At 50.2% G+C, this 24,634-nt stretch overlaps 3 protein-coding genes across 3 annotated transcripts; all 3 read right to left on the minus strand.

The window, feature by feature from the left end:
- Positions 1 to 922: 922 nt before the first annotated feature.
- LOC123742556 (mucin-2-like) lies at positions 923 to 11,873 on the minus strand. The gene is made up of 4 exons (XM_045717624.1): positions 11,810 to 11,873; positions 10,456 to 11,363; positions 1,602 to 1,861; positions 923 to 1,100 (listed from the first exon to the last, which is right to left on the minus strand). Exons 1-4 carry the CDS (start codon positions 11,871 to 11,873, stop codon positions 923 to 925), a joined length of 1,410 nt encoding a protein of 469 aa, XP_045573580.1.
- Positions 11,874 to 12,893: 1,020 nt separating this feature from the next.
- Positions 12,894 to 17,832, minus strand: LOC123742557 (mucin-5AC-like; the record flags this gene model as incomplete). Its single annotated transcript, XM_045717625.1, has 4 exons — positions 12,894 to 12,917; positions 13,588 to 14,576; positions 14,748 to 16,091; positions 17,190 to 17,832. Coding segments are annotated over 4 exons (3,000 nt in total), but the record flags the coding sequence as incomplete, so codon positions are not given.
- A 2,424-nt stretch (positions 17,833 to 20,256) lies between these two features.
- LOC123742558 (mucin-5AC-like) lies at positions 20,257 to 24,617 on the minus strand (the record flags this gene model as incomplete). Its single annotated transcript, XM_045717626.1, has 3 exons — positions 20,257 to 21,030; positions 22,179 to 22,437; positions 24,004 to 24,617. Coding segments are annotated over 3 exons (1,647 nt in total), but the record flags the coding sequence as incomplete, so codon positions are not given.
- Positions 24,618 to 24,634: the final 17 nt, after the last annotated feature.

A 24,634-nucleotide genomic window follows, 5' to 3' on the forward strand; every position in this document is an offset into this window, starting at 1 on the left:
ATTTTTTGCTCACATCTACGGGTAAAGATAGTCTTATAAGAGACTACCATGATTGAAATGGTTTTGAAATGAAAAGATAGACCTTTAAATGAGGTACAGTATTTCAAGTATGATGTAATTTGGTCACAACTGATGAAACCAGAGCTGGTAAATAAGCTTTGGGCATAAAAAACAACAACAACATGGTGTACCAGACGGAAATATTGCTTCAAACAATCATCTGTACTGTATGAATTTTCATAAATATTGTGTTAAGATTCATCCTTACCAGCTTTGATACTGCCAGGAATAACATCTAAGAAAACTGTGGACGTGTTGATGGATGTCTTGAGGGATTCCACTACATCTGTAACGTTAGGGACCACTGACTGATTTCTGAAGAACACGTTGGTTGTCACACCCACAGACCCAGACCTAAAAATCAAAGAAGTAGAATGTATGTGAAATGGGATTGGTTTTAGTAGTATTAGTATTATTAAATGATGGTAAACGTATATAACACACTTGTTCTAGCTGCAAGTAAGTTGTAGAAATATGGACCAAAATGAAAAATTAACATACCAGAAACTGATGATGATGCATCTGAGGAAGATTGCAGGATATACATTTTTGTATCCTCGAGTCAACTGTAGAAAGACATCAGAGGGCATAATGAGTATTTTAAGGACAAAGAAAATGTGTACTAGTTACTAATAACTCCCAAGCAAGATATTTTTGTAAATGTCCATTTCAATATTTCTATTAATGATAAACTTTTACCTCAGTTGTGACATTTAAAGCCAAAGTAATGTAATCCAAGGAACTTGAATCTTTGTAGGCTTCCTTAAATGTTCGGTACATCCGGAAATTTAGAATAAGTACACCTTCATTTGACGTTGGAGGGCTTGTGGATGTGGTGGTTGGGGAAACAGTTGTTGTTGTCTTAGCAGCTGTAGTTGACGTTGGTGCAGCTGTAGCTGTGGTAGTTACAGCAGCTGTGGTTGTTGTGGCTGAAACGTTGGTTGTTGTGTGGTGGGTGTTGGTGGTCTTTGCAGCAACTGTGGTTGTCGATGGTGAAGCTGTGAGTGTAGTGGCAGCTGCTGTGGTTGATATTGGCACTGCTGTGGTTGTTGTGGGAGCAGTTGTAGTTGTTTTAGGGGTGGCTGTTCTAGTCATAGCAGCAGCTGGGGATGTTAGTGCAAATGTTGTGGTTGTGGGAGCAGCTGTGGATGCTGTTGGTGCAGCTGTGGTTGTCGTTAGTGCAGCTGTGGTTGTTGTTTGATCAACTGTGGTTGTTATGGGAGTAGCAGTGTTTGTTGTGGGGACGGCTGTGGTTGTTGAAGCCTCCGCTTTTGCTGCTGTAGCATCAGCTGTATTTGTTGTGGGGGAAGCTGTGGTTATTGTGAAAGCAGCTGTGGTTGTATTGGGAGTAGCTGTTATTGTGGGGATGGCGGTAGTTGTTGAGGAAACAGCTGTGGTTGAAAGGGAAGTTGCTGTGGTTGTGGGAGAAGCTGTGATTGTTGTGGGAGAAGCTGTAGTTGTTGTGGGAGCAGCTGTGGTTGTTGTGGGAGAAGATGTGATTGTTGTTGGTGCAATTGTGGTTTTTGTGGGCTCAGCTGTACTTGTTGAAGCCTCTGCTGTAGATGTTATTGGAGATGCTGTGGTTGTCGTTGGTGCAGATGTGGTTGTTGTGGGAGCAGCTGTGTTTGTTGTGGGCGAGGTTTTGGGTGTTGTTGCTGTTGCTGTTGTTATTGTGGTAGCAGCAGCTATGGTTGTGGTTGTTGTGGGTGCATCTGTAGTGGTTGTATCTACAGCTGTACTTGTCGTAGCTGCTGTTGTAGATGTCATTAATGTTGCTGTGGTTGTTTTGGGGGAAGCTGTGCTTGTCGTAATGGCAGCTATTATGGTTGTGGGAGATGCTGTAGTTGTTGGAGCAGATGTGGTTGTTGTGGGTGAATCTGTAATTGTTGTTGGATCCATTGTGGTTGTTGTGGGCAGTGGTTCAGTTGTTGTGGGAAGGGTTTCGGATGTTGTAGCAGGTGCATTGGTTGTTGTGGTAGCAGCTGTGGTTGTGGGAAAAACTTCAGTTGATGGATCTGCTGTTGTTGTGGGAGCAATTGTGGTTGTTGTGGGTGAATCTGTGATTGTAGTTGGAGCAGATGTGGTTGTGGTGGGCAGAACATTGATTGTTGTTGCTGCAGCATTTGTTGTTGTAGCAACAGCAGTTGTTGTTGTAGGAGCAGCTGTGGTTGTTGTGGAAGACGATGTGGTTGTTGTTGGTGCAATTGTAGTTTTTGTGGCCTCAGCTGTACTTGTTGAAGCCTCTGCTGTAGATGTTATTGGAGATGCTGTGGTTGTGGTTTGTGTAGATGTGGTTGTTGTGGGAGCAGCTGTGGTTGTGGGAAAAACTTCTGTTGATGGATCTGCTGTTGTTGTGGGAGCAATTGTGGTTGTTGTGGGTGAATCTGTGATTGTAGTTGGAGCAGATGTGGTTGTGGTGGGAAAAACTTCCGTTGATGGATCTGCTGTTGTTGTGGGAGCAATTGTGGTTGTTGTGGGTGAATCTGTGATTGTTGTTGGAGGAGATGTGGTTGTGGTGGGCAGGACATTGGTTGTTGTTGCTTCAGTATTTGTTGTTGTAGCAACAGCAGTTGTTGTTATGGGAGCAGCTGTGGTTGTTGTGGGAGAAGCTGTGGTTGTTGTTGGAACATCTGTGGTTGTTGTGAGTGCATCTGTGGTTGTTGTGGGTGCATCTGTGGTTGTTGTTGGAGCCACTGTGGTGGATGTGGGAGCATCTTCGGTTGTTGTGGGAGCAGCTATGGTTGTTGTGGGTGCATCTGTGGTTGTTGTTGGAGCAGCTGTGGTTGTTGTGGGAGCAGCTGTGGTTGTTGTGGGTGCATCTGTGGTTGTTGTGGGAGATTCTGTGGTTGTTGTCGGAGCAGCTGTGGTTGTTGTGGGAGAAGCTGTGGTTGTTGTTGGACCATCTGTGGTTGTTGTTGGAGCCACTGTGGTTATTGTTGGAGCCAATGTTGTTGTTGTTGCTGCAGATGTGGTTGTTGTTGGAGCCACTGTGGTGGATGTTGGAGCATCGTCGGTTGTTGTGGGAGCAGCTGTGGTTGTTGTGGGTGGATCTGTGGTTGTTGTTGGACCAGCTGTGGTTGTTGTGGGAGAAGCTGTGGTTGTTGTTGGAACATCTGTGGTTGTTGTGGGAGCAGCTGTGGTTGTTGTGGGTGCATCTGTGGTTGTTTTGGGAGATTCTGTGGTTGTTGTCGGAGCAGCTGTGGTTGTTGTGGGAGAAGCTGTGTTTGTTGTGGGAGAAGCAGTGGTTGTTGTTGGAGCCACTGTAGTTGTTGTGGTTACAGATGTGGTTGTTGTTGGAGCCATTGTGGTTGTTGATGGAACGTCTGAGGTTGTTGTCGGAGCAGCTGTGGTTGATGTCGGAACATCTGTGGTTGTTGTTGGAGCAGCTGGGGTTGTTGTGGGTGCATCTGGGAATGTTGTGGGAGATTCTGTGGTTGTTGTTGGAACATCTGTGGTTGTTGTGGGAGTAGCTGTGGTTGTTGTGGGTGCATCTGTGGTTGTTGTGGGAGATTCTGTGGTTGTTGTTGGAGCAGCTGTGGTTGTGGGAGAAACTGTGGTTGTTGTGGGAGAAGCAGTGGTTGTTGTTGGAGCCACTGTAGTTGTTGTGGTTGCAGATGTGGTTGTTGTTGGAGCCACTGTGGTTGTTGATGGAACGTCTGAGGTTGTTGTTGGAGCAGCTGGGGTTGTTGTGGGTGCATCTGTGGTTGTTTTGGGAGATTCTGTGGTTGTTGTCGGAGCAGCTGTGGTTGTTGTGGGAGAAGCTGTGTTTGTTGTGGGAGAAGCAGTGGTTGTTGTTGGAGCCACTGTAGTTGTTGTGGTTACAGATGTGGTTGTTGTTGGAGCCATTGTGGTTGTTGATGGAACGTCTGAGGTTGTTGTCGGAGCAGCTGTGGTTGATGTCGGAACATCTGTGGTTGTTGTTGGAGCAGCTGGGGTTGTTGTGGGTGCATCTGGGTTTGTTGTGGGAGATTCTGTGGTTGTTGTTGGAACATCTGTGGTTGTTGTGGGAGTAGCTGTGGTTGTTGTGGGTGCATCTGTGGTTGTTGTGGGAGATTCTGTGGTTGTTGTTGGAGCAGCTGTGGTTGTGGGAGAAACGGTGGTTGTTGTGGGAGAAGCAGTGGTTGTTGTTGGAGCCACTGTGGTTGTTGATGGAACGTCTGAGGTTGTTGTTGGAGCAGCTGGGGTTGTTGTGGGTGCATCTGGGGTTGTTGTGGGAGATTCTGTGGTTGTTGTTGGAGCAGCTGTGGTTGTTGTGGGAGAAGCTGTGGTTGTTGTTGGAACATCTGTGGTTGTTGTGGGTGCATCTGTGGTTGTTGTGGGTGCATCTGTGGTTGTTGTTGGAGCCACTGTGGTGGATGTGGGAGCATCTTCGGTTGTTGTGGGAGCAGCTGTGGGTGTTGTGGGTGCATCTGTGGTTGTTGTTGGAGCAGCTGTGGTTGTTGTCGGAGCAGCTGTGGTTGTTGTGGGTGAATCTGTGGTTGTTGTGGGGGATTCTGTGGTTGTTGTCGGAGCAGCTGTGGTTGTTGTGGGAGAAGCTGTGGTTGTTGTTGGAACATCTGTGGTTGTTGTGGGAGCAGCTGTGGTTGTTGTGGGTGCATCTGTCGTTGTTGTTGGAGCCACTGTGGTTGTTGTTGGAGCCAATGTTGTTGTTGTTGCTGCAGATGTGGTTGTTGTTGGAGCCACTGTGGTGGATGGGGGAGCATCGTCGGTTGTTGTGGGAGCAGCTGTGGTTGTTGTGGGTGGATCTGCGGTTGTTGCTGGACCAGCTGTGGTTGTTGTGGGAGAAGCTGTGGTTGTTGTGGGAGCAACCGTGGTTGTTGTGGGAGCAGCTGTGGTTGTTGTGGGTGCAATTGTGGTTGTTGTTGGAGCAGCTGTGGTTGTTGTTGGAACATCTGTGGTTGTTGTGGGAGCAGCTGTGGTTGTTGTGGGTGCATCTGTGGTTGTTGTGGGAGATTCTGTGGTTGTTGTAGAAGCAGCTGTGGTTGTTGTGGGGGAAGCTGTGTTTGTTGTGGGAGAAGCAGTGGTTGTTGTTGGAGCCACTGTAGTTGTTGTGGTTGCAGATGTGGTTGTTGTTGGAGCCATTGTGGTTGTTGATGGCACGTCTGAGGTTGTTGTCGGAGCAGCTGTGGTTGATGTCGGTACATCTGTGGTTGTTGTTGGAGCAGCTGGGGTTGTTGTGGGTGCATCTGGGGTTGTTGTGGGTGCATCTGGGGTTGTTGTTGGAGCCACTGTGGTGGATGTGGGAGCATCTTCGGTTGTTGTGGGAGCAGCTGTGGTTTTTGTGGGAGCAGCTGTGGTTGTTGTGGGTGCATCTGTGGTTGTTGTTGGAGCAGCTGTGGTTGTTGTGGGAGCAGCTGTGGTTGTTGTGGGTGCATCTGTGGTTGTTGTCGGAGATTCTGTGGTTGTTGTCAGAGCAGCTGTGGTTGTTGTGGGAGAAGCTGTGGTTGTTGTTGGAACATCTGTGGTTGTTGTGGGAGCAGCTGTGGTTGTTGTGGGTGCATCTGTGGTTATTGTTGGAGCCAATGTTGTTGTTGTTGCTGCAGATGTGGTTGTTGTTGGAGCCACTGTGGTGGATGTGGGAGCATCGTCGGTTGTTGTGGGCGCAGCTGTGGTTGTTGTGGGTGGATCTGTGGTTGTTGTTGGACCAGCTGTGGTTGTTGTGGGAGAAGCTGTGGTTGTTGTGGGAGCAACCGTGGTTGTTGTGGGAGCAGCTGTGGTTGTTGTGGGTGCAATTGTGGTTGTTGTTGGAGCAGCTGTGGTTGTTGTTGGAGCAGCTGTTGTTGTTGTTGGAGCAGCTGTGGTTGTTGTTGGAACATCTGTGGTTGTTGTGGGAGCAGCTGTGGTTGTTGTGGGTGCATCTGTGGTTGTTGTGGGTGGATCTGTGGTTGTTGTTGGACCAACTGTGGTTGTTGTGGGAGAAGCTGTGGTTGTTGTGGGAGCAGCTGTGGTTGTTGAGGGTGCATCTGTGGTTGTTGTGGGAGATTCTGTGGTTGTTGTCGGAGCAGCTGGGGTTGTTGTGGGAGAAGCTGTCGTTGTTGTTGGAACATCTGTGGTTGTTGTGGGTGCATCTGTGGTTGTTGTTGGAGCCACTGTTGTTGTTGTGGCTGCAGATGTGGTTGTTGTTGGAGCAGCTGTGGTTGTTGCGGGAGCAGCTGTGGTTGTTGTGGGAGCAGCTGTGGTTGTTGTGGGTGCATCTGTGGTTGTTGTTGGAGCAGCTGTTGTTGTTGTTGGAGCCAATGTTGTTGTCGTTGCTGCAGATGTGGTTGTTGTTGGAGCCACTGTGGTGGATGTGGGAGCATCGTCGGTTGTTGTGGGAGCAGCTGTGGTTGTTGTGGGTGGATCTGTGGTTGTTGTTGGACCAGCTGTGGTTGTTGTGGGAGAAGCTGTGGTTGTTGTGGGAGCAACCGTGGTTGATGTGGGAGAAGCTGTGGTTGTTGTGGGAGCAACCGTGTTTGTTGTGGGAGCAGCTGTGGTTGTTGTGTGTGCGATTGTGGTTGTTGTTGGAACAGCTGTGGTTGTTGTTGGAGCAGCTGTGGTTGTTGTTGGAACATCTGTGGTTGTTGTGGGAGCAGCTGTGGTTGTTGTGGGTGCATCTGTGGTTGTTGTGGGAGATTCTGTGGTTGTTGTCGGAGCAGCTGTGGTTGTTGTGGGAGAAGCTTTGTTTGTTGTGGGAGAAGCAGTGGTTGTTATTGGAGCCACTGTAGTTGTTGTGGTTGCAGATGTGGTTGTTGTTGGCGCCACTGTGGTTGTTGATGGAACGTCTGAGGTTGTTGTCGGAGCAGCTGTGGTTGTTGTCGGAACATCTGTGGTTGTTGTTGGACCAGCTGTGGTTGTTGTTGGAACATCTGTGGTTGTTGTTGGAGCAGCTGTGGTTGTTGTGGGAGATTCTGTGGTTGTTGTCGGAGCAGCTGTGGTTGTTGTCGGAGCAGCTGTGGTTGTTGTGGGAGAAGCAGTGGATGTAGTGGGAGAAGCTGTGGTTGTTGTGGGAGAAGCTGTGTTTGTTGTGGGAGAAGCAGTGGTTGTTGTTGGAGCCACTGTAGTTGTTGTGGTTGCAGATGTGGTTGTTGTTGTAGCCACTGTGGTTGTTGATGGAACTTCTGAGGTTGTTGTCAGAGTAGCTGTGGTTGTTGTTGGAACATCTGTGGTTGTTGTTGGAGCAGCTGTGGTTGTTGTTGGAACATCTGTGGTTGTTGTGGGAGTAGCTGTGGTTGTTGTGGGTTCATCTGTGGTTGTTGTTGGAGCAGCTGTGGTTGTTGTTGGAACATCTGTGGTTGTTGTGGGAGAAGCTGTGGTTGTTGTGGGAGAAGCAGTGGTTGTTGTTGGAGCCACTGTAGTTGTTGTGGTTGCAGATGTGGTTGTTGTTGGAGCCACTGTGGTTGTTGATGGAACGTCTGAGGTTGTTGTCGGAGCAGCTGGGGTTGTTGTGGGTGCATCTGGGGTTGTTGTGGGAGGTTCTGTTTTTGTTGTCGGAGCAGCTGTGGTTGTTGTGGGAGAAGTTGTGGTTGTTGTTGGAACATCTGTGGTTGTTGTGGGTGCATCTGTGGTTGTTGTGGGCACATCTGTGGTTGTTGTTGGAGCCACTGTGGTGGATGTGGGAGCATCTTCGGTTGTTGTGGGAGCAGCTGTGGTTGTTGTGGGTGCATCTGTGGTTGTTGTTGGAGCAGCTGTGGTTGTTGTGGGAGCAGCTGTGGTTGTTGTGGGTGCATCTGTTGTTGTTGTGGGAGATTCTGTGGTTGTTGTCGGAGCAGCTGTGGTTGTTGTGGGAGAAGCTGTGGTTGTTGTTGGAACATCTGTGGTTTTTGTGGGAGCAGCTGTGGTTGTTGTGGGTGCATCTGTGGTTGTTGTTGGAGCCACTGTGGTTGTTGTTGGAGCCAATGTTGTTGTTGTTGCTACAGATGTGGTTGTTGTTGGAGCCACTGTGGTGGATGTGGGAGCATCGTTGCTTGTTGTGGGACCAGCTGTGGTTGTTGTGGGTGGATCTGTGGTTGTTGTTGGACCAACTGTGGTTGTTGTGGGAGAAGCTGTGTTTGTTGTTGTAACATCTGTGGTTGTTGTGGGTGCAGCTGTGGTTGTTGAGGGTGCATCTGTGGTTGTTGTGGGAGATTCTGTGGTTGTTGTCGGAGCAGCTGTGGTTGTTGTGGGAGAAGCTGTGTTTGTTGTGGGAGAAGCAGTGGTTGTTGTTGGAGCCACTGTAGTTGTTGTGGTTGCAGATGTGGTTGTTGTTGGAGCCATTGTGGTTGTTGATGGAACGTCTGAGGTTGTTGTTGGAGCAGCTGGGGTTGTTGTGGGTGCATCTGGGGTTGTTGTGGGAGATTCTGTGGTTGTTGTCGGAGCAGCTGTGGTTGTTGTGGGAGAAGCTGTAGTTGTTGTTGGAACATCTGTGGTTGTTGTGGGTGCATCTGTGGTTGTTGTGGGTGGATCTGTGGTTGTTGTTGGAGACACTGTTGTTGTTGTGGCTGCAGATGTGGTTGTTGTTGGAGCCACTGTGGTGGATGTGGGAGCATCTTCGGTTCTTGTGGGAGCAACTGTGGTTGTTGTGGGTGCATCTGTGGTTGTTGTTGGAGCAGCTGTGGTTGTTGTGGGAGAAGCTGTGGTTGTTGTGGGAGCAACCGTGGTTGATGTGGGAGAAGCTGTGGTTGTTGTGGGAGCAACCGTGGTTGTTGTGGGAGCAGCTGTGGTTGTTGTGGGTGCATCTGTGGTTGTTGTGGGAGATTCTGTGGTTGTTGTTGGAGCAGCTGTGGTTGTGGGAGAAGCTGTGGTTGTTGTGGGAGAAGCAGTGGTTGTTGTTGGAGCCACTGTAGTTGTTGTGGTTGCAGATGTGGTTGTTGTGGGTGCATCTGTGGTTGTTGTTGGAGCCACTGTGGTTGTTGTTGGAGCCAATGTTGTTGTTGTTGCTACAGATGTGGTTGTTGTTGGAACCACTGTGGTAGATGTGGGAGAAGCTGTGGTTGTTGTGGGAGCAGCTGTGGTTGTTGTTGGAGCAGCTGGGGTTGTTGTGGGTGCATCTGGGGTTGTTGTGGGGGATTCTGTGGTTGTTGTCGGAGCAGCTGTGGTTGTTGTGGGAGAAGCTGTAGTTGTTGTTGGAACATCTGTGGTTGTTGCGGGTGCATCTGTGGTTGTTGTGGGTGGATCTGTGGTTGTTGTTGGAGACACTGTTGTTGTTGTGGCTGCAGATGTGGTTGTTGTTGGAACCACTGTGGTGGATGTGGGAGCATCTTCGGTTGTTGTGGGAGCAGCTGTGGTTGTTGTGGGTGCATCTGTGGTTGTTGTTGGAGCAGCTGTGGTTGTTGTGGGAGAAGCTGTGGTTGTTGTGGGAGCAACCTTGGTTGATGTGGGAGAAGCTGTGGTTGTTGTGGGAGCAACCGTGGTTGTTGTGGGAGCAGCTGTGGTTGTTGTGGGTGCATCTGTGGTTGTTGTGGGAGATTCTGTGGTTGTTGTTGGAGCAGCTGTGGTTGTGGGAGAAGCTGTGGTTGTTGTGGGAGAAGCAGTGGTTGTTGTTGGAGCCACTGTAGTTGTTGTGGTTGCAGATGTGGTTGTTGTGGGTGCATCTGTGGTTGTTGTTGGAGCCACTGTGGTTGTTGTTGGAGCCAATGTTGTTGTTGTTGCTACAGATGTGGTTGTTGTTGGAGCCACTGTGGTAGATGTGGGAGAAGCTGTGGTCGTTGTGGGAGCAGCTGTGGTTGTTGTTGGACCAGCTGTGGTTGTTGTGGGAGAAGCTGTGGTTGTTGTGGGAGCAATCGTGGTTGTTGTGGGAGCAACCGTGGTTGTTGTGGGAGCAGCTGTGGTTGTTGTGGGTGCAATTGTGGTTGTTGTTGGAACAGCTGTGGTTGTTGCTGGAGCAGCTGTGGTTGTTGTTGGAACATCTGTGGTTGTTGTGGGAGCAGCTGTGGTTGTTGTGGGTGCATCTGTGGTTGTTGTTGGAGCCACTGTGGTTGTTGATGGAACGTCTGAGGTTGTTGTCGGAGCAGCTGTGGTTGATGTCGGAACATCTGTGGTTGTTGTTGGAGCAGCTGTGGTTGTTGTTGGAACATCTGTGGTTGTTGTTGGAGCAGCTGTGGTTGTTGTGGGTGCATCTGTGGTTGTTGTGGCTGCATCTGTGGTTGTTGTGGGAGCAGCTGTGGTTGTTGTGGGAGAAGCTGTGGTTGTTGTGGGAGAAACTGTGTTTTTTGTGGGAGAAGCAGTGGTTGTTATTGGAGCCACTGTAGTTGTTGTGGTTGCAGATGTGGTTGTTGTTGGAGCCACTGTGGTTGTTGATGGAACGTCTGAGGTTGTTGTCGGAGCAGCTGTGGTTGTTGTCGGAACGTCTGTGGTTGTTGTTGGAGCAGCTGTGGTTGTTGTTGGAACATCTGTGGTTGTTGTTGGAGCAGCTGTGGTTGTTGAGGGTGCATCTGTGGTTGTTGTGGGAGATTCTGTGGTTGTTGTCGGAGCAGCTGTGGTTGTTGTCGGAGCAGCTGTGGTTGTTGTGGGAGAAACTGTGGTTGTTGTGGGAGAAGCTGTGGTTGTTGTGGGAGAAGCTGTGGTTGTTGTGGGAGAAGCAGTGGTTGTTGTTGGAGCCACTGTAGTTGTTGTGGTTGCAGATGTGGTTGTTGTTGCAGCCACTGTGATTGTTGATGGAACTTCTGAGGTTGTTGTCGGAGCAGCTGTGGTTGTTGTTGGAACATCTGTGGTTGTTGTTGGCGCAGCTGTGGTTGTTGTTGGAACATCTGTGGTTGTTGTGGGAGTAGCTGTGGTTGTTGTGGGTGCATCTGTGGTTGTTGTGTGAGATTCTGTGGTTGTTGTCGGAGCAGCTGTGGTTGTGAGAGAAGCTGTGGTTGTTTTGGGAGAAGCAGTGGTTGTTGTTGGAGCCACTGTGGTTGTTGTGGTTGCAGATGTGGTTGTTGTTGGAGCCACTGTGGTTGTTGATGGAACGTCTGAGGTTGTTGTCTTAGCAGCTGTGGTTGTTGTGGGAACAGCTGTGGCTGTTGTGGGATTAGCTGTGGTTGTTGTGGGAAAAGATGTGGTTGTTGTGAGAGCAGCTGTGGTTGTTGTGAGAGCAGCTGTGGTTGTTGTGAGAGCAGCTGGGGTTGTTGTGGGAGCAGCTGTTGATGTTGTGAGAGCAGATGTGATTGTCGTGGTATCAGCTGTGGTTGTTGTGGGAGAAGCATTGGTTGTTGTTGGAGCCAATGCTGTTGTTGTGGCTGCAGATGTGGTTGTTGTTGGAGCCACTTTGGTGGTTGAGGGAGCATCTTCGGTTGTTGTGGGTGCAGCTGTGGTTGTTGTGGGTGCATCTGTGGTTGTTGTGGGTGCATCTGTGGTTGTTGTGGGTGCAGCTGTGGTTGTTGTGGGTGCATCTGTGGTTGTTGTGGGAGATTCTGTGGTTGTTGTCGGAGCAGCTGTGGTTGTTGTGGGAGATTCTGTGGGTGTTGTTGGACCATCTGTGGTTGTTGTGGGAGCAGCTGTGGTTGTTGTTGGAGCAGCTGTGGTTGTTGTGGGAGAAGCTGTGGTTGTTGTGGGAACAACAGTGGTTGTTTTGGTAGCAGCTGTGGTTGTTGTGGGTGCAAATGTGGTTGTTGTTGGAGCAGCTGTGGTTGTTGTTGGAACATCTGTGGTTGTTGTGGGTGCATCTGTGGTTGTTGTGGGAGATTCTGTGGTTGTTGTTGGAGCAGCTGTGGTTGTTTTGGGAGAAGCTGTAGTTGTTGTTGGAACATCTGTGGTTGTTGTGGGTGCATCTGTGGTTGTTGTGGGTGGATCTGTGGTTGTTGTTGGAGACACTGTTGATGTTGTGGCTGCAGATGTAGTTGTTGTTGGAGCCACTGTGGTGGATGTGGAAGCATCTTCGGTTGTTGTGGGAGCAGCTGTGGTTGTTGTGGGTGCATCTGTGGTTGTTGTTGGAGCAGCTGTGGTTGTTGTGGGATCAGCTGTGGTTGTTGTGGGTGCATCTGTGGTTGTTGTGGGAGATTCTGTGGTTGTTGTCGGAGCAGCTGTGGTTGTTGTGGGAGAAGCTGTGGTTGTTGTTGGAACATCTGTGGTTGTTGTGGGAGCAGCTGTGGTTGTTGTGGGTGCATCTGTGGTTGTTGTTGGAGCCACTGTGGTTGTTGTTGGAGCCAATGTTGTTGTTGTTGCTACAGATGTGGTTGTTGGAGCCACTGTGGTAGATGTGGGAGAAGCTGTGGTTGTTGTGGGAGCAGCTGTGGTTGTTGTTGGACCAGCTGTGGTTGTTGTGGGAGAAGCTGTGGTTGTTGTGGGAACAACAGTGGTTGTTGTGGTAGCAGCTGTGGTTGTTGTGGGTGCAAATGTGGTTGTTGTTGGAGCAGCTGTGGTTGTTGTTGGAACATCTGTGGTTGTTGTGGGTGCATCTGTGGTTGTTGTGGGAGATTCTGTGGTTGTTGTTGGAGCAGCTGTGGTTGTTTTGGGAGAAGCTGTAGTTGTTGTTGGAACATCTGTGGTTGTTGTGGGTGCATCTGTGGTTGTTGTGGGTGGATCTGTGGTTGTTGTTGGAGACACTGTTGATGTTGTGGCTGCAGATGTGGTTGTTGTTGGAGCCACTGTGGTGGATGTGGAAGCATCTTCGGTTGTTGTGGGAGCAGCTGTGGTTGTTGTGGGTGCATCTGTGGTTGTTGTTGGAGCAGCTGTGGTTGTTGTGGGATCAGCTGTGGTTGTTGTGGGTGCATCTGTGGTTGTTGTGGGAGATTCTGTGGTTGTTGTCGGAGCAGCTGTGGTTGTTGTGGGAGAAGCTGTGGTTGTTGTTGGAACATCTGTGGTTGTTGTGGGAGCAGCTGTGGTTGTTGTGGGTGCATCTGTGGTTGTTGTTGGAGCCACTGTGGTTGTTGTTGGAGCCAATGTTGTTGTTGTTGCTACAGATGTGGTTGTTGGAGCCACTGTGGTAGATGTGGGAGAAGCTGTGGTTGTTGTGGGAGCAGCTGTGGTTGTTGTTGGACCAGCTGTGGTTGTTGTGGGAGAAGCTGTGGTTGTTGTGGGAGCAATCGTGGTTGTTGTGGGAGCAACCGTGGTTGTTGTGGGAGCAGCTGTGGTTGTTGTGGGTGCAATTGTGGTTGTTGTTGGAACAGCTGTGGTTGTTGCTGGAGCAGCTGTGGTTGTTGTTGGAACATCTGTGGTTGTTGTGGGAGCAGCTGTAGTTGTTGTGGGTGCATCTGTGGTTGTTGTGGGAGATTCTGTGGTTGTTGTCGGAGCAGCTGTGGTTGTTGTTGGAGAAGCTTTGTTTGTTGTGGGAGATGCAGTGGTTGTTATTGGAGCCACTGTAGTTGTTGTGGTTGCAGATGTGGTTGTTGTTGGAGCAACTGTGGTTGTTGATGGAACGTCTGAGGTTGTTGTCGGAGCAGCTGTGGTTGTTGTCGGAACATCTGTGGTTGTTGTTGGAGCAGCTGTGGTTGTTGTTGGAACATCTGTGGTTGTTGTTGGAGCAGCTGTGGTTGTTGTGGGTGCATCTGTGGTTGTTGTGGGAGATTCTGTGGTTGTTGTTGGAGCAGCTGTGGTTGTTGTTGGAGCAGCTGTGGTTGTTGTTGGAACATCTGTGGTTGTTGTGGGAGCAGCTGTGGTTGTTGTGGCTGCATCTGTGGTTGTTGTGGGAGCAGCTGTGGTTGTTGTGGGAGCAGCTGTGGTTGTTGTGGGAGAAACTGTGTTTGTTGTGGGAGAAGCAGTGGTTGTTATTGGAGCCACTGTAGTTGTTGTGGTTGCAGATGTGGTTGTTGTTGGAGCCACTGTGGTTGTTGATGGAACGTCTGAGGTTGTTGTCGGAGCAGCTGTGGTTGATGTCGGAACGTCTATGGTTGTTGTTGGAGCAGCTGTGGTTGTTGTGGGTGCATCTGTGGTTGTTGTGGGTGCAAATGTGGTTGTTGTTGGAGCAGCTGTGGTTGTTGTTGGAACATCTGTGGTTGTTGTGGGTGCATCTGTGGTTGTTGTGGGAGATTCTGTGGTTGTTGTTGGAGCAGCTGTGGTTGTTTTGGGAGAAGCTGTAGTTGTTGTTGGAACATCTGTGGTTGTTGTGGGTGCATCTGTGGTTGTTGTGGGTGGATCTGTGGTTGTTGTGGGTGGATCTGTGGTTGTTGTTGGAGACACTGTTGATGTTGTGGCTGCAGATGTGGTTGTTGTTGGAGCCACTGTGGTGGATGTGGAAGCATCTTCGGTTGTTGTGGGAGCAGCTGTGGTTGTTGTGGGTGCATCTGTGGTTGTTGTTGGAGCAGCTGTGGTTGTTGTGGGATCAGCTGTGGTTGTTGTGGGTGCATCTGTGGTTGTTGTGGGAGATTCTGTGGTTGTTGTCGGAGCAGCTGTGGTTGTTGTGGGAGAAGCTGTGGTTGTTGTTGGAACATCTGTGGTTGTTGTGGGAGCAGCTGTGGTTGTTGTGGGTGCATCTGTGGTTGTTGTTGGAGCCACTGTGGTTGTTGTTGGAGCCAATGTTGTTGTTGTTGCTACAGATGTGGTTGTTGGAGCCACTGTGGTAGATGTGGGAGAAGCTGTGGTTGTTGTGGGAGCAGCTGTGGTTGTTGTTGGACCAGCTGTGGTTGTTGTGGGAGAAGCTGTGGTTGTTGTGGGAGCAATCGTGGTTGTTGTGGGAGCAACCGTGGTTGTTGTGGGAGCAGCTGTGGTTGTTGTGGGTGCAATTGTGGTTGTTGTTGGAACAGCTGTGGTTGTTGCTGGAGCAGCTGTGGTTGTTGTTGGAACATCTGTGGTTGTTGTGGGAGCAGCTGTAGTTGTTGTGGGTGCATCTGTGGTTGTTGTGGGAGATTCTGTGGTTGTTGTCGGAGCAGCTGTGGTTGTTGTTGGAGAAGCTTTGTTTGTTGTGGGAGATGCAGTGGTTGTTATTGGAGCCACTGTAGTTGTTGTGGTTGCAGATGTGGTTGTTGTTGGAGCAACTGTGGTTGTTGATGGAACGTCTGAGGTTGTTGTCGGAGCAGCTGTGGTTGTTGTCGGAACATCTGTGGTTGTTGTTGGAGCAGCTGTGGTTGTTGTTGGAACATCTGTGGTTGTTGTTGGAGCAGCTGTGGTTGTTGTGGGTGCATCTGTGGTTGTTGTGGGAGATTCTGTGGTTGTTGTTGGAGCAGCTGTGGTTGTTGTTGGAGCAGCTGTGGTTGTTGTTGGAACATCTGTGGTTGTTGTGGGAGCAGCTGTGGTTGTTGTGGCTGCATCTGTGGTTGTTGTGGGAGCAGCTGTGGTTGTTGTGGGAGCAGCTGTGGTTGTTGTGGGAGAAACTGTGTTTGTTGTGGGAGAAGCAGTGGTTGTTATTGGAGCCACTGTAGTTGTTGTGGTTGCAGATGTGGTTGTTGTTGGAGCCACTGTGGTTGTTGATGGAACGTCTGAGGTTGTTGTCGGAGCAGCTGTGGTTGATGTCGGAACGTCTATGGTTGTTGTTGGAGCAGCTGTGGTTGTTGTGGGTGCATCTGTGGTTGTTGTGGCTGCATCTGTGGTTGTTGTGGGAGCAGCTGTGGTTGTTGTGGGAGAAGATGTGGTTGTTGTGGGAGAAACTGTGTTTTTTGTGGGAGAAGCAGTGGTTGTTATTGGAGCCACTGTAGTTGTTGTGGTTGCAGATGTGGTTGTTGTTGGAGCCACTGTGGTTGTTGATGGAACGTCTGAGGTTGTTGTCGGAGCAGCTGTGGTTGTTGTCGGAACGTCTGTGGTTGTTGTTGGAGCAGCTGTGGTTGTTGTTGGAACATCTGTGGTTGTTGTTGGAGCAGCTGTGGTTGTTGTGGGTGCATCTGTGGTTGTTGTGGGAGATTCTGTGGTTGTTGTCGGAGCAGCTGTGGTTGTTGTCGGAGCAGCTGTGGTTGTTGTGGGAGAAACTGTGGTTGTTGTGGGAGAAGCTGTGGTTGTTGTGGGAGAAGCTGTGGTTGTTGTGGGAGAAGCAGTGGTTGTTGTTGGAGCCACTGTAGTTGTTGTGGTTGCAGATGTGGTTGTTGTTGCAGCCACTGTGATTGTTGATGGAACTTCTGAGGTTGTTGTCGGAGCAGCTGTGGTTGTTGTTGGAACATCTGTGGTTGTTGTTGGAGCAGCTGTGGTTGTTGTTGGAACATCTGTGGTTGTTGTGGGAGTAGCTGTGGTTGTTGTGGGTGCATCTGTGGTTGTTGTGGGAGATTCTGTGGTTGTTGTCGGAGCAGCTGTGGTTGTGAGAGAAGCTGTGGTTGTTGTGGGAGAAGCAGTGGTTGTTGTTGGAGCCACTGTGGTTGTTGTGGTTGCAGATGCGGTTGTTGTTGGAGCCACTGTGGTTGTTGATGGAACGTCTGAGGTTGTTGTCGGAGCAGCTGTGGTTGTTGTGGGAACAGCTGTGGCTGTTGTGGGATTAGCTGTGGTTGTTGTGGGAGCAGATGTGGTTGTTGTGAGAGCAGCTGTGGTTGTTGTGAGAGCAGCTGTGGTTGTTGTGAGAGTAGCTGGGGTTGTTGTGGGAGCAGCTGTTGATGTTGTGAGAGCAGATGTGATTGTCGTGGTATCAGCTGTGGTTGTTGTGGGAGAAGCATTGGTTGTTGTTGGAGCCAATGCTGTTGTTGTGGCTGCAGATGTGGTTGTTGTTGGAGCCACTTTGGTGGTTGAGGGAGCATCTTCGGTTGTTGTGGGTGCAGCTGTGGTTGTTGTGGGTGCATCTGTGGTTGTTGTGGGTGCATCTGTGGTTGTTGTGGGTGCAGCTGTGGTTGTTGTGGGTGCATCTGTTGTTGTTGTTTGAGATTCTGTGGTTGTTGTCGGAGCAGCTGTGGTTGTTGTGGGAGATTCTGTGGGTGTTGTTGGACCATCTGTGGTTGTTGTGGGAGCAGCTGTGGTTGTTGTTGGAGCAGCTGTGGTTGTTGTGGGAGAAGCTGTGGTTGTTGTGGGAACAACAGTGGTTGTTGTGGTAGCAGCTGTGGTTGTTGTGTTTGCAATTGTGGTTGTTGTTGGAGCAGCTGTGGTTGTTGTTGGAACATCTGTGGTTGTTGTGGGTGCATCTGTGGTTGTTGTGGGAGATTCTGTGGTTGTTGTTGGAGCAGCTGTGGTTGTTGTGGGAGCAGCTGTGGTTGTTGTGGGTGCATCTGTGGTTGTTGTGGGAGATTCTGTGGTTGTTGTCGGAGCAGCTGTGGTTGTTGTGGGAGAAGCTGTGGTTGTTGATGGAACATCTGTGGTTGTTGTGGGAGCAGCTGTGGTTGTTGTGGGTGCATCTGTGGTTGTTGTTGGAGCCACTGTGGTTGTTGTTGGAGCCAATTTTGTTGTTGTTGCTGCAGATGTGGTTGTTGTTGGAGCCACTGTGGTGGATGTGGGAGCATCGTCGGTTGTTGTGGGAGCAGCTGTGGTTGTTGTGGGTGGATCTGTGGTTGTTGTTGGACCAGCTGTGGTTGTTGTGGGAGAAGCTGTGGTTGTTGTGGGAGCAACCGTGGTTGTTGTGGGAGCAGCTGTGGTTGTTGTGGGTGCAATTGTGGTTGTTGTTGGAGCAGCTGTGGTTGTTGTTGGAGCAGCTGTGGTTGTTGTTGGAACATCTGTGGTTGTTGTGGGAGCAGCTGTGGTTGTTGTGGGTGAATCTTTGGTTGTTGTGGGAGCAGCTGTGATTGTTGTGGGAGAAGCTGTGGTTGTTGTGGGAGAAGCTGTGTTTGTTGTGGGAGAAGCAGTGGTTGTTATTGGAGCCACTGTAGTTGTTGTGGTTGCAGATGTGGTTGTTGTTGGAGCCACTGTGGTTGTTGATGGAACGTCTGAGGTTGTTGTCGGAGCAGCTGTGGTTGTTGTGGGAGCAGCTGTGGTTGTTGTGGGAGAAGCTGTGGTTGTTGTGGGAACAACAGTGGTTGTTGTGGGAGCAGCTGTGGTTGTTGTCGGAGCAGCTGTGGTTGTTGTGGGAGAAACTGTGGTTGTTGTCGGAGCAGCTGTGGTTGTGGGAGAAGCTGTGTTTGTTGTGGGAGAAGCAGTGGTTGTTGTTGGAGCCACTGTAATTGTTGTGGTTGCAGATGTGGTTGTTGTTGCAGCCACTGTGGTTGTTGATGGAACTTCTGAGGTTGTTGTCGGAGCAGCTGTGGTTGTTGTTGGAACATCTGTGGTTGTTGTTGGAACATCTGTGGTTGTTGTGGGAGTAGCTGTGGTTGTTGTGGGTGCATCTGTGGTTGTTGTGGGAGATTCTGTGGTTGTTGTCAGAGCAGCTGTGGTTGTGGGAAGGGCTGTGGTTGTTGTGGGAGAAGCATTGGTTGTTGTTGCAGCCACTGTGGTTGTTGTGGTTGCAGATGTGGTTGTTGTTGGAGCCACTGTTGTTGTTGATGGAACGTCTGAGGTTGTTGTCAGAGCAGCTGTGGTTGTTGTGGGAACAGCTGTGGCTGTTGTGGGATTAGCTGTGGTTGTTGTGGGTGCAGCTGTGGTTGTTGTGGGTGCATCTGTGGTTGTTGTGGGTGCATCTGTGGTTGTTGTGGGTGCAGCTGTGGTTGTTGTGGGTGCATCTGTGGTTGTTGTGGGAGATTCTGTGGTTGTTGTCGGAGCAGCTGTGGTTGTTGTGGGAGATTCTGTGGGTGTTGTTGGACCATCTGTGGTTGTTGTGGGAGCAGCTGTGGTTGTTGTTGGAGCAGCTGTGGTTGTTGTGGGAGAAGCTGTGGTTGTTGTGGGAACAACAGTGGTTGTTGTGGTAGCAGCTGTGGTTGTTGTGGGTGCAATTGTGGTTGTTGTTGGAGCAGCTGTGGTTGTTGTTGGAACATCTGTGGTTGTTGTGGGTGCATCTGTGGTTGTTGTGGGAGATTCTGTGGTTGTTGTTGGAGCAGCTGTGGTTGTTGTGGGAGCAGCTGTGGTTGTTGTGGGTGCATCTGTGGTTGTTGTGGGAGATTCTGTGGTTGTTGTCGGAGCAGCTGTGGTTGTTGTGGGAGAAGCTGTGGTTGTTGATGGAACATCTGTGGTTGTTGTGGGAGCAGCTGTGGTTGTTGTGGGTGCATCTGTGGTTGTTGTTGGAGCCACTGTGGTTGTTGTTGGAGCCAATGTTGTTGTTGTTGCTGCAGATGTGGTTGTTGTTGGAGCCACTGTGGTGGATGTGGGAGCATCGTCGGTTGTTGTGGGAGCAGCTGTGGTTGTTGTGGGTGGATCTGTGGTTGTTGTTGGACCAGCTGTGGTTGTTGTGGGAGAACCTGTGGTTGTTGTGGGAGCAACCGTGGTTGTTGTGGGAGCATCTGTGGTGGTTGTGGGTGCAATTGTGGTTGTTGTTGGAGCAGCTGTGGTTGTTGTTGGAGCAGCTGTGGTTGTTGTTGGAACATCTGTGGTTGTTGTGGGAGCAGCTGTGGTTGTTGTGGGTGAATCTTTGGTTGTTGTGGGAGCAGCTGTGATTGTTGTGGGAGAAGCTGTGGTTGTTGTGGGAGAAGCTGTGTTTGTTGTGGGAGAAGCAGTGGTTGTTATTGGAGCCACTGTAGTTGTTGTGGTTGCAGATGTGGTTGTTGTTGGAGCCACTGTGGTTGTTGATGGAACGTCTGAGGTTGTTGTCGGAGCAGCTGTGGTTGTTGTCGGAACGTCTGTGGTTGTTGTTGGAGCAGCTGTGGTTGTTGTGGGTGCATCTGTGGTTGTTGTGGGAGATTCTGTGGGTGTTGTTGGAACATCTGTGGTTATTGTGGGAGCAGCTGTGGTTGTTGTGGGAGCAGCTGTGGTTGTTGTGGGAGAAGCTGTGGTTGTTGTGGGAACAACAGTGGTTGTTGTGGGAGCAGCTGTGGTTGTTGTCGGAGCAGCTGTGGTTGTTGTGGGAGAAACTGTGGTTGTTGTCGGAGCAGCTGTGGTTGTGGGAGAAGCTGTGTTTGTTGTGGGAGAAGCAGTGGTTGTTGTTGGAGCCACTGTAATTGTTGTGGTTGCAGATGTGGTTGTTGTTGCAGCCACTGTGGTTGTTGATGGAACTTCTGAGGTTGTTGTCGGAGCAGCTGTGGTTGTTGTTGGAACATCTGTGGTTGTTGTTGGAACATCTGTGGTTGTTGTGGGAGTAGCTGTGGTTGTTGTGGGTGCATCTGTGGTTGTTGTGGGAGATTCTGTGGTTGTTGTCAGAGCAGCTGTGGTTGTGGGAAGGGCTGTGATTGTTGTGGGAGAAGCATTGGTTGTTGTTGCAGCCACTGTGGTTGTTGTGGTTGCAGATGTGGTTGTTGTTGGAGCCACTGTTGTTGTTGATGGAACGTCTGAGGTTGTTGTCAGAGCAGCTGTGGTTGTTGTGGGAACAGCTGTGGCTGTTGTGGGATTAGCTGTGGTTGTTGTGGGTGCAGCTGTGGTTGTTGTGGGTGCATCTGTGGTTGTTGTGGGTGCATCTGTGGTTGTTGTGGGTGCAGCTGTGGTTGTTGTGGGTGCATCTGTGGTTGTTGTGGGAGATTCTGTGGTTGTTGTCGGAGCAGCTGTGGTTGTTGTGGGAGATTCTGTGGGTGTTGTTGGACCATCTGTGGTTGTTGTGGGAGCAGCTGTGGTTGTTGTTGGAGCAGCTGTGGTTGTTGTGGGAGAAGCTGTGGTTGTTGTGGGAACAACAGTGGTTGTTGTGGTAGCAGCTGTGGTTGTTGTGGGTGCAATTGTGGTTGTTGTTGGAGCAGCTGTGGTTGTTGTTGGAACATCTGTGGTTGTTGTGGGTGCATCTGTGGTTGTTGTGGGAGATTCTGTGGTTGTTGTTGGAGCAGCTGTGGTTGTTGTGGGAGCAGCTGTGGTTGTTGTGGGTGCATCTGTGGTTGTTGTGGGAGATTCTGTGGTTGTTGTCGGAGCAGCTGTGGTTGTTGTGGGAGAAGCTGTGGTTGTTGATGGAACATCTGTGGTTGTTGTGGGAGCAGCTGTGGTTGTTGTGGGTGCATCTGTGGTTGTTGTTGGAGCCACTGTGGTTGTTGTTGGAGCCAATGTTGTTGTTGTTGCTGCAGATGTGGTTGTTGTTGGAGCCACTGTGGTGGATGTGGGAGCATCGTCGGTTGTTGTGGGAGCAGCTGTGGTTGTTGTGGGTGGATCTGTGGTTGTTGTTGGACCAGCTGTGGTTGTTGTGGGAGAACCTGTGGTTGTTGTGGGAGCAACCGTGGTTGTTGTGGGAGCATCTGTGGTTGTTGTGGGTGCAATTGTGGTTGTTGTTGGAGCAGCTGTGGTTGTTGTTGGAGCAGCTGTGGTTGTTGTTGGAACATCTGTGGTTGTTGTGGGAGCAGCTGTGGTTGTTGTGGGTGAATCTTTGGTTGTTGTGGGAGCAGCTGTGATTGTTGTGGGAGAAGCTGTGGTTGTTGTGGGAGAAGCTGTGTTTGTTGAGGGAGAAGCAGTTGTTGTTATTGGAGCCACTGTAGTTGTTGTGGTTGCAGATGTGGTTGTTGTTTGAGCCACTGTGGTTGTTGATGGAACGTCTGAGGTTGTTGTCGGAGCAGCTGTGGTTGTTGTCGGAACGTCTGTGGTTGTTGTGGGAGAAACTGTGGTTGTTGTGGGAGAAGCTGTGGTTGTTGTGGGAGAAGCTGTGTTTGTTGTGGGAGAAGCAGTGGTTGTTGTTGGAGCCACTGTAGTTGTTGTGGTTGCAGATGTGGTTGTTGTTGCAGCCACTGTGGTTGGTGATGGAACTTCTGAGGTTGTTGTCGGAGCAGCTGTGGTTGTTGTTGGAACATCTGTGGTTGTTGTTGGAGCAGCTGTGGTTGTTGTTGGAACATCTGTGGTTGTTGTGGGAGTAGCTGTGGTTGTTGTGGGTGCATCTGTGGTTGTTGTTGGAGATTCTGTGGTTGTTGTCGGAGCAGCTGTGGTTGTGGGAGAAGCTGTGGTTGTTGTGGGAGAAGCAGTGGTTGTTGTTGGAGCCACTGTGGTTGTTGTGGTTGCAGATGTGGTTGTTGTTGGAGCCACTGTGGTTGTTGATGGAACGTCTGAGGTTGTTGTCAGAGCAGCTGTGGTTGTTGTGGGAGCAGATGTGGTTGTTGTGAGAGCAGCTGTGGTTGTTGTGAGAGCAGCTGGGGTTGTTGTGGGAGCAGCTGGGGATGTTGTGAGAGCAGATGTGATTGTTGTGGTAACAGCTGTGGTTGTTGTGGGAGAAGCATTGGTTGTTGTTGGAGCCAATGCTGTTGTTGTGGCTGCAGAATGGGTTGTTGTTGGAGCCACTGTGGTGGTTGAGGAGCATCTTCGGTTGTTGTGGGAGCAGCTGTGGTTGTTGTGGGTGCATCTGTGGTTGTTGTGGTTGCATCTGTGGTTGTTGTGGGTGCAGCTGTGGTTGTTGTTGGAGCAGCTGTGGTTGTTGTGGGAGAAGCTGTGGTTGTTGTGGGAACAACCGTGGTTGTTGTGGGAGAAGCTGTGGTTGTTGTGGGAACATCTGTGGTTGTTGTGAGAGCAGCTGTGGTTGTTGTGGGTGCATCTGTGGTTGTTGTTGGAGCCACTGTGTTTGTTGTTGGAGCCAATGTTGTTGTTGTTGCTGCAGATGTGGTTGTTGTTGGAGCCACTGTGGTGGATGTGGGAGCATCGTCGGTTGTTGTGGGAGCAGCTGTGGTTGTTGTGGGTGGATCTGTGGTTGTTGTTGGAGCAGCTGTGGTTGTTGTGGGAAAAGCTGTGGTTGTTGTGGGAGCAGCCGTGGTTGTTGTGGGAGCAGCTGTGGTTGTTGTGGGTGCAATTGTGGTTGTTGTTGGAGCAGCTGTGGTTGTTGTTTGAGCAGCTGTGGTTGTTGTTGGCACATCTGTGGTTATTGTGGGAGCAGCTGTGGTTGTTGTGGGAGATTCTGTGGTTGTTGTCGGAGCAGCTGCGTTTGTTGTGGGTGCAATTGTGGTTGTTGTTGGAGCAGCTGTGGTTGTTGTTGGAGCAGCTGTGGTTGTTGTTGGAACATCTGTGGTTGTTGTGGGAGCAGCTGTGGTTGTTGTGGGTGAATCTTTGGTTGTTGTGGGAGCAGCTGTGATTGTTGTGGGAGAAGCTGTGGTTGTTGTGGGAGAAGCTGTGTTTGTTGAGGGAGAAGCAGTTGTTGTTATTGGAGCCACTGTAGTTGTTGTGGTTGCAGATGTGGTTGTTGTTTGAGCCACTGTGGTTGTTGATGGAACGTCTGAGGTTGTTGTCGGAGCAGCTGTGGTTGTTGTCGGAACGTCTGTGGTTGTTGTGGGAGAAACTGTGGTTGTTGTGGGAGAAGCTGTGGTTGTTGTGGGAGAAGCTGTGTTTGTTGTGGGAGAAGCAGTGGTTGTTGTTGGAGCCACTGTAGTTGTTGTGGTTGCAGATGTGGTTGTTGTTGCAGCCACTGTGGTTGTTGATGGAACTTCTGAGGTTGTTGTCGGAGCAGCTGTGGTTGTTGTTGGAACATCTGTGGTTGTTGTTGGAGCAGCTGTGGTTGTTGTTGGAACATCTGTGGTTGTTGTGGGAGTAGCTGTGGTTGTTGTGGGTGCATCTGTGGTTGTTGTTGGAGATTCTGTGGTTGTTGTCGGAGCAGCTGTGGTTGTGGGAGAAGCTGTGGTTGTTGTGGGAGAAGCAGTGGTTGTTGTTGGAGCCACTGTGGTTGTTGTGGTTGCAGATGTGGTTGTTGTTGGAGCCACTGTGGTTGTTGATGGAACGTCTGAGGTTGTTGTCAGAGCAGCTGTGGTTGTTGTGGGAGCAGATGTGGTTGTTGTGAGAGCAGCTGTGGTTGTTGTGAGAGCAGCTGGGGTTGTTGTGGGAGCAGCTGGGGATGTTGTGAGAGCAGATGTGATTGTTGTGGTAACAGCTGTGGTTGTTGTGGGAGAAGCATTGGTTGTTGTTGGAGCCAATGCTGTTGTTGTGGCTGCAGAATGGGTTGTTGTTGGAGCCACTGTGGTGGTTGAGGGAGCATCTTCGGTTGTTGTGGGAGCAGCTGTGGTTGTTGTGGGTGCATCTGTGGTTGTTGTGGTTGCATCTGTGGTTGTTGTGGGTGCAGCTGTGGTTGTTGTTGGAGCAGCTGTGGTTGTTGTGGGAGAAGCTGTGGTTGTTGTGGGAACAACCGTGGTTGTTGTGGGAGAAGCTGTGGTTGTTGTGGGAACATCTGTGGTTGTTGTGAGAGCAGCTGTGGTTGTTGTGGGTGCATCTGTGGTTGTTGTTGGAGCCACTGTGTTTGTTGTTGGAGCCAATGTTGTTGTTGTTGCTGCAGATGTGGTTGTTGTTGGAGCCACTGTGGTGGATGTGGGAGCATCGTCGGTTGTTGTGGGAGCAGCTGTGGTTGTTGTGGGTGGATCTGTGGTTGTTGTTGGAGCAGCTGTGGTTGTTGTGGGAAAAGCTGTGGTTGTTGTGGGAGCAGCCGTGGTTGTTGTGGGAGCAGCTGTGGTTGTTGTGGGTGCAATTGTGGTTGTTGTTGGAGCAGCTGTGGTTGTTGTTTGAGCAGCTGTGGTTGTTGTTGGCACATCTGTGGTTATTGTGGGAGCAGCTGTGGTTGTTGTGGGAGATTCTGTGGTTGTTGTCGGAGCAGCTGCGTTTGTTGTGGGAGTAGCTGTGGTTGTTGTGGGTGCAATTGTGGTTGTTGTTGGAGCAGCTGTGGTTGTTGTTGGAGCAGCTGTGGTTGTTGTGGGTGCATCTGTGGTTGTTGTGGGAGATTCTGTGGTTGTTGTCGGAGCAGCTGTGTTTGTTGTGGGAGCAGCTGTGGTTGTTGTGGGTGCAATTGTGGTTGTTGTTGGAGCAGCTGTGGTTGTTGTTGGAGCAGCTATGGTTGTTGTGGGTGCATCTGTGGTTGTTGTGTGAGATTCTGTGGTTGTTGTCGAAGAAGCTGTAGTTGTTGTGGGAGAAGCTG

Source organism: Salmo salar, chromosome ssa04, assembly GCF_905237065.1.
Source record: "Salmo salar chromosome ssa04, Ssal_v3.1, whole genome shotgun sequence".
NCBI lineage: Eukaryota > Metazoa > Chordata > Actinopteri > Salmoniformes > Salmonidae > Salmo > Salmo salar.

Excerpts from the sequence above, each read along its gene's own strand:
- LOC123742556 (XM_045717624.1), bottom strand. The coding sequence starts at position 11,873 with ATGCTTCCACATCCACCACAGTGGCTCCAACAACAACTACATCTGCAG. Across the intron at positions 1,862-10,455 it reads CCACAGAATCTCCCACAACA|CACAGCTTCCCCCAAAACAA; the intron begins ACCACAGATGCA and ends CATTACGACAAG. Across the intron at positions 1,101-1,601 it reads TACAGCAGAGGCTTCAACAA|CAGTGCCAATATCAACCACA; the intron begins GTACAGCTGAGC and ends CAACAACCACAG.